The sequence below is a fragment of the Bemisia tabaci genome, chromosome 3 (genome assembly GCF_918797505.1).
Source record: "Bemisia tabaci chromosome 3, PGI_BMITA_v3".
NCBI classification, from domain to species: Eukaryota; Metazoa; Arthropoda; class Insecta; order Hemiptera; family Aleyrodidae; genus Bemisia; species Bemisia tabaci.
This window is the reverse complement of record NC_092795.1, coordinates 62,442,434-62,449,870: the sequence shown is the minus strand read 5'-3', so window position 1 is coordinate 62,449,870 and position 7,437 is coordinate 62,442,434. Positions and strand designations below refer to the sequence as shown.

The following is a 7,437-nucleotide window of genomic DNA, read 5'->3' as shown; positions in this document are numbered from 1 at the left end:
ATTTCAATTTGAGCCACATTATCAAAGTTCGTTGCTTTGTTTACATTAGGTTTACATCAGTATCAGCAGTATCAGCAATCAGCATCAGCATTTATTGATACCAGGTCTTGAAGGAATCTGCAATTTTGAGTCCTAACTTGAGTCACTGATTAAGTATTCTTCCGTGTATTTTTTCTACCTCTGTTCAATTTTATACATCCACATTTCCCTCAGTTCTCAGCGTCAGCAGCATCAAGTCATGGCTAACCGCGGAGCAATACTGCCTGGTAAAAGAGACTATTTTTTATTTCATTTAAGCGTTTTCTCGCTTTTCCCCTTTCGCTCTAATGACACTACCCTATTTCTTTACCGTGTAGATTCTCTAATCATCTACATTACCTCTCAAACTATTTTATACTTAGGGTGATTCGTCAAGCTGAAGTGACACGGTCGAACTGGCATGTGATATATAGCATTGATTAGGTCAAAAATCTCTACAGATTTTGAATTTTTAGCAAAAAAAAAAAGGATGGTAACCCCTGCGCAGGAGCCCAAAGAATCATTCTGAACCCAAAAATTGGCAACATTCAGAGAAATGAAAGCAGAATAGTGTTTAGAAAAAAACCTCGCATTCTACACAGAATCGAATGCGAGGTTTTTTTCTAAACACTATTCTGCTTTCATTTCTCTGAATTTGGCAATTTTTGGATTTAGAGTAACTGTTTAAGGTCATACACTCTTTAAGGTCTATACACTCAAAATACGTCATTTTTCATATCGCAACCAATCAGGCACTTTGAAACAGTGGCGTTCGATTATCCTAGTGCAAAATAACCTTTGTAATAAGTTTTAGACCACTGGTACAATCATTATTAGAAAAACAAAAGTTAGTTTCTCAATTTGTCGTTATAATCCATTTTTGTTATACTTAGTTTATTATCTTCTTCTTTTTTTGTTCTGTTTTTGTAACTGACTGCCTTCCGCACAAGCTTATCTAGGGGTCAGTGCTTTGTATTTTTCCTTTCTTGTATTTTGTCAATAAATCATTCATTCAATTTGAATGATGTAGCACTGTTGCATTATCAACGTCTTTTTGAATTTATGACTGGATGTTTTTTGTCTTGCAGTAACAGAAAACCCTCTCGGCTTATCATGGCATGATAGTGCTTGGATAACCATCCTGAATCCGGCCAACGTTCTTGACTACTTTTCCGAGAGATCAAATCCATTTTATGATCGCACCTGCAATAATGAAATTGTTAAAATGCAACGGCTTTCATTGGATCAGCTCACGTAAGTATTGTCTATTTCTGCTCTCAGATGCCAAGAAAAGATGCCTCAACTGAATCTATATTATTTTTATCAACAAATTCAATAATACTTATGGTGAAAAGTTAAAAAAATAGCTAACAATTCTAAGCTTGATGCGGATTAATATCAAGAGTAAAGCAAAACCTTTGTTGCAGGGACTGTTATGTAAGTATGACAGTCTCATGTTCAGTAAATTGAATTCTGCTTGAATTGGAGGGTTAGTAACCATCTCGACGGTGAAACTACCAGACCAAGTATCTCTATTTGCGATGTTGTAGACTTCCTGTCTTACTTAATTTTTATACATGAAAACCGTCGAACATTAATTTTTTAAAACTTCTTTAATTTTTCTCCTCCTCGCAGAGAAAACTCTGTGAAAACTTGAAGGAATGAAATTGATTTGTTCTCTGTCAAAAGAAATAAAATGGGAGCAGAGATTTTTAAATACCGCTAACAAGATACATGGTCTGGTAGTTTTACCGTTGATATGTGGTTATATTTGTTCATTGTTCTCTTCCCCAGGAATTAAAGGTAGGATAAAGAAGAGGAAAGAAAGAAAAAGGAAGAGAAAGAAAGAGGGGAGAAGAAAATATATTAGGAGAGTAATATAAGTATCCTCAGAACAACTAGTGTATATAGCTACAATATCTCCAGGGCCAGACCAGTTAAATAGTATTATGACAAAAGTAAAATTATTGTGTTTTTTCATCATTTTTTAAACAGAATTCTCTCCTCCTTCCTCCACTCAACAGACACTCAGACAAAAACAATTAGGAAAGAATCACATTGTTCTTTAATGGTTTACATTTATGTAACTTTATTGATCTCTGCTGTTACTGTTTTTATCAGGAGCATGACAGGACTAGAATACATTTTACTGCATGTTCAAGAACCTATTTTGTATGTTGTCCGTAAACAACACCGTCATTCTCCGACACAAGCAACTCCTTTGGCAGATTACTACATCATCGCGGGGACAGTGTATCAAGCGCCAGACTTAGCATCAGTGGTCAACTCAAGAATTGTAAGTGAGGCATTCTAGTGTTATTTCATATCACAGAGAGAAATCAATATCATTCTCCATAGGTATCAAAGAAAATCAGAACTTCTGCCTTTGAGTTCTCTAGTCTTAGATTTCTTAAATTTTAAGAGACTTTGTGCTAAAAGGACCCTGTACACAGATCTGGAACGTACATTCCAGATCTTTTACTATGTATTGGCAAAAAGTTCAGATTTGTTTTCTCCTAGGAGAAAAGGTCCCTTTACACAATTCCACCCACATATACTTAGTTAAACTTAGAAGCTACACACATCAATTACAAAGTTCCAAAATTTCCTGACTCTCCCGGATTTTTTTTTTTAACATAAAATTCCTACACTTTCATGACTGTTCAATGTTATTTTCTTGGTATTCCTAATTTCTCAGGAAAGTACTGAGAATAATAAAAAGACCCCGCACACCTCTCATGGGAAAGTGCACCATGATGGATCCTTAACTTTTTTATGGCATTTGATTCTCCTCAAGATGCTGATCAAAAGTTATCTTTACGCCAACTTCCTACGATGCACCGTTTTTGCAAAAAACGACCGAGAAGATTCAATTATTCAGTGACAATGAATCAAAAAGAGCAAAGCATTCGATTTAGAGACACGGGGAAGAGGTGAATAGGGTGGGAGAGAGAGAGAAACTGATTTGGATGGTCGAGCAAAACAGCGTGCGGAATCCAAGATAAGACTGCCGCTCAGTGCTGGAGTTCCCCTAATTTCCTTGTTGACACACAGCCGACCGTTCACTCAAGTGCTGAAATGAGGAATCTTTCTGGCTCTTCATCGCGGAATAATTGAATCTTCTCGGTCGTTTTTTGCAAAAACGGTGCATCGTAGGAAGTTGGCGTAAAGATAACTTTTGATCAGCATCTTGAGGAGAATCGAATGCCATAAAAAATTTAAGGATCCATCGTGGTGCACTTTCCCATAAGAGGTGTGCGGGGTCTTTTTATTATCCAAAGTACTTTCCTGAGAAATTAGGAATACCAAGAAAAAAACATTGAACAGTCATGAAAGTGTAGGAATTTTATGTTAAAAAAAAAAAAACCGGGAAAGTCAGGAAATTTTGGAACCTTGTAATTGATGTGTGTAGCTTCTAAGTTTAACTAAGTATATGTAGCTGGAATTGTGTAAAGGGACCTTTTCTCCCAGGAGAAAACTAATCTGAACTTTTTGCCAATACATAGTAGAAGATCTGGAACGTAAGTTCAACACTAAAATCTCAAAAATTAAAGAAGATGTCAGTCCTGAAGTTCCATCATAAAAATTCTTAGGTTGTAGAAAAACGCAGTTCAAATGTTTGCGAAAAGTTGAGGAAAATTTTCTCCTAAAAGGTAAGGTCCCTTTTCACAGCTGTCGCATTTAAATTTCTTCTTTACAATATATTAACATTATAGTTGTTTTTGATAATATGTAGCAGGCTCATGGTTCACTATCTATCCTTGTATTTCACTTTACAGTGATGCAATTTTAATGTCACATGTTACTTTTCTGAGGAAGGCCTGATCATCATTTTTGTACAAAATTCAATTTGCTTTGTTCTTTCAATATTATTCTCTGAAACTTTCAAGCATTATTCTTGTGACATAATAAATTATGAACGGAAATTTTCAAACACAGTCCAACAAACATTGTGCTGAGTTCCACAGTCAAGAAACACTGGGAAGTTTGAGGAAATTCTGTGAAAGTAAGAGAAAACTGGGAAATATCAAGGGAAATGACGATAGTATCAGGAAAAACTGTTAAATTCCACCTTAATTGCATTCCAGAGTGGGTTTAACGTTTCCAACATCAAATTTTGTGAGAAAACTCATTCAAATTATGTACTTTCAACCATCTGGCATTTACTCAATTGTCAGGGAATTTTGAGAAAGGTCAGGGATTACAATTTTCTGAATTCTGTCGCAATCCTGACTGTGTTCGAGATCTGCGATTTTGCAAAGTCACCATCGGCTCTCTAACTAACTTTGATCATCATTTGTTTCCCATCAGTTGTCATCAGTACATCATTTGCAGTCAGCGTTTGAAGAGATGTCATCATACACGAAATATCATCCAAGCAAAGGCTATACATGGGACATGAAGTCTGGAGCAGCAGCTGCCCCTCAGAAGAAGGATATTCCAGCCAAAGAGGAGGCTAGTTCAATATTCCAGCGGCAGAGAGTGGATATGCTCTTGGGTGAACTTGTTAAAAAATTTGCTCCACCTCCAATGGTCAAACCCCAACAACCTGAAAGTAACTATAACTCCAACTTCTTTCTGATTTTGTATTAAATATATTTTTAACAAAATTTGCACCTTCCAAATATGAATCACTAAATACAAAAAGGGCACATGTCCAGAAAACCAAATTGTTCAGGAGACACAAAAAACTGTTTATTTCGTGGTAGATATTTTTTGGAAAGTCGTTATGTTTAAAAAAACCGGCGCTCGGCTTCGCTCCGCGCAGGTTTTTTTAAACATAACGACTTTCCAAAAAATATCTACCACGAAATAAACAGTTTTTTGTGTCTCCTGAACAATTTGGTTTTCTGGACATGTGCCCTTTTTGTATTTAGTGATTCATATGTAAGTCTCGCAGTTTACTGTTCACCACCCAATCGAGGCACTGGAAGCGAAAAAGGCACTTCTCGGTTGCAACGTTTCAGAGTCTCCTCTAATATTTCATTCATTGTAAGGAAACGGAATGCATCCATTTCACTAAAAAACTCACTGAATATTCTTTATGATTCTACAATTTTCTTTGGAAAGAATTCTGGACAAATTACCCATTATAATCTTCTTCAAGGGATTAATTAGCAACAGAGATTTTGAAACACCGCAATCAGGAAGTGCCCTTTTCTCATCCAGTGCCTTAAGTAACATCCTCCAGGTACCCTTTGGTTCAATTTTCCCCAACATTCAATGCAAATACATATTGTTGCCCTCTAGAAAAAATATCCAAGCGCCTTTATTACCGAAATTGAGTTATCAATGGCTTGAAAAGATGCCTCACATTTTAAGAGAAAATTTGACCATTTCATCATATTGAGTTTTTTAATGATCAACCTTAGAGAATCTAATTTTTCCAAATTTTACTTACATTTAGCTCAAGGCAGTTCAGTTTTCTCAATTTGATTGTCAACATTTTTGATGAGGATGTTTTGCAACTGGAAACTTTTCAATGAATCTCATGTTACATATTTATAGTCGGTAAAAACTTGCCTGTTCTTGTATCCTTGGTTGCATAATGTTCACTCACATTTGAGAATTTTCATTTGCCGATTAGTTTCATCCCCTCCTCTTTAAAATCTACGGATTCCAAGAAAATGTAACATTTTTACCTTAAAACCCCACTGAGCGCTGACTACTTTTTCAATACCCAAATATTAGAGCTTTCTACTCATTCTTCATATTCAGAGTTTAATCTCTCCCTTATTGTTCCAGGTGAAGTGAAAACGGAAGTCAAAGAAATAAAAACTGAGAAACAAGATATGAAACCTCCTCCTGACAAAAAACAGAGGACTTCTTAACTTGATTGTCATCTTATCAATGGTATTTTTGTTGAATAATTTTCGAGAGCAGTAAAGAATCTACACAAAAATTTGATCACAAGATAATTTGGCAATGTCTTTGCATGGTGTTTTAGGTCAAAAATTACATACCTCCATCACAAAATTTCGTAATTTCTGCTTTTCTCTTCATTTCTGTCTGTGTTAGCTTATTAATCCTAAAAATTAATGAGTCGTTTCTTTTTCCTTTCTCATTAATAGCTAACATAGTACCTGTTTTACAGTTCAGGATTTAAAATTGGATGGCAGTAATTATTTTACTGCAGTAAAGATCTTTGTTTTTCCCCTTTCTAGCATCAATATTTTTCTAAAGAAAATGTAATTCAGGCTTTATCAAATTATAACTGAGCATCTAGTGCTGTGAGGGCACATCTTGCGTTGCCTTGTTTTTAGGTATGAAGCATGAGCATTGCACCACCAGACGAGGTCTGAGCTGGAGAAATGTCAGCATGAAAGGTGGATAACATGAAATGAAAACGGCTGGATAACGTATGAAATTTCTAGGAAATATTTGTAGATAGGCAAAGATCACTAAACTTATGCAGAATCGCCCAAACTAGAAAGTTAGTTTCCCTTATTCAAATGTATGATTAAAAATTGAATTTGCCAAACAAGAGTTGGATCTTAGGTAGAATGTTTTGGTTGAGCTAGGAATGATACCACTGATTTTCCTTTTCTCAGAACGGAATCATAGTGAGTACATATCTGTGATGTAGCATTTTGATTTTACAGGATAGACACAGGGCATTTATGCTCAATTTGTTCATTTTTATGTGATGCATCAGTGATCGAAGGAAAATCCGTATGTCAAGTTAATAAATGTTAATTGAAAATGGAAGATCTTGATGCAATTACAATTTTCAAAAGAGGTAATAAATACAGCAGAAGGACGACAATCTGCAATCACTAATTTCTATTTTTGGCTCATTTTAGAAACGAAATATGTGTCATTATTTTCCTTGTGCAAATAGGTGCTTTCTTATATGAGATAAAAATTGCAGTTTCTTGTTGCAAAATGCAGTCTGAAGTTCAAAGTAGCATCAAGATTTCTTTATTTCCAATATATATCATTCTTAACTTGCTTACTGTGAACCACCGATGGAAAGCTTTTGAAACTGAACAATCCAACCTTTGAGGTTACTTTCCAAGATCAAATAACGGAATTTAGGCTGAAATAACGTATTCCACCAAAACATCAAATGATAGTTTTCAGATCCATTTTAACAATTTTCTTAAAATTCATCTTTCGTTTGGACTAACATCGCTTGTTTTGTATTTGTGCCCAAGAATTTTTATTTGTAAATATGTAGACTGAATACAATCAATAAAATGTTAAGTTTCAACATGTTTTTTCCATTTTTTGTATTTCCTCATTGAAAAAAGACCTCTGTATCAATTAACTTTTATAATCATTGCGGCTTTGCAAAGGCATGTAAAAGGGTTTGTTTTGACTTTCACTAGAATGAAACACTGTTCTTCGAAAATTCGGGGAAAACTGATGCTCATTGATCCGCTACATACTTTAGAATGGGGATTCAAAATTTAAGCA

General features: G+C 35.1%; 1 protein-coding gene across 1 annotated transcript; it reads left to right on the top strand.

Moving 5' to 3' along the window:
- The first annotated feature begins 29 nt into the window (after positions 1 to 29).
- MED6 (mediator complex subunit 6) lies at positions 30 to 7,231 on the top strand. Its single transcript, XM_019052943.2, has 5 exons — positions 30 to 266; positions 1,107 to 1,272; positions 2,140 to 2,314; positions 4,330 to 4,573; positions 5,764 to 7,231. The coding sequence occupies exons 1-5, from the start codon at positions 239 to 241 to the stop codon at positions 5,847 to 5,849; spliced, it is 699 nt and encodes a 232-aa protein (XP_018908488.1). The 5' UTR covers positions 30 to 238; the 3' UTR covers positions 5,850 to 7,231.
- The last annotated feature ends 206 nt before the right edge of the window (positions 7,232 to 7,437 follow it).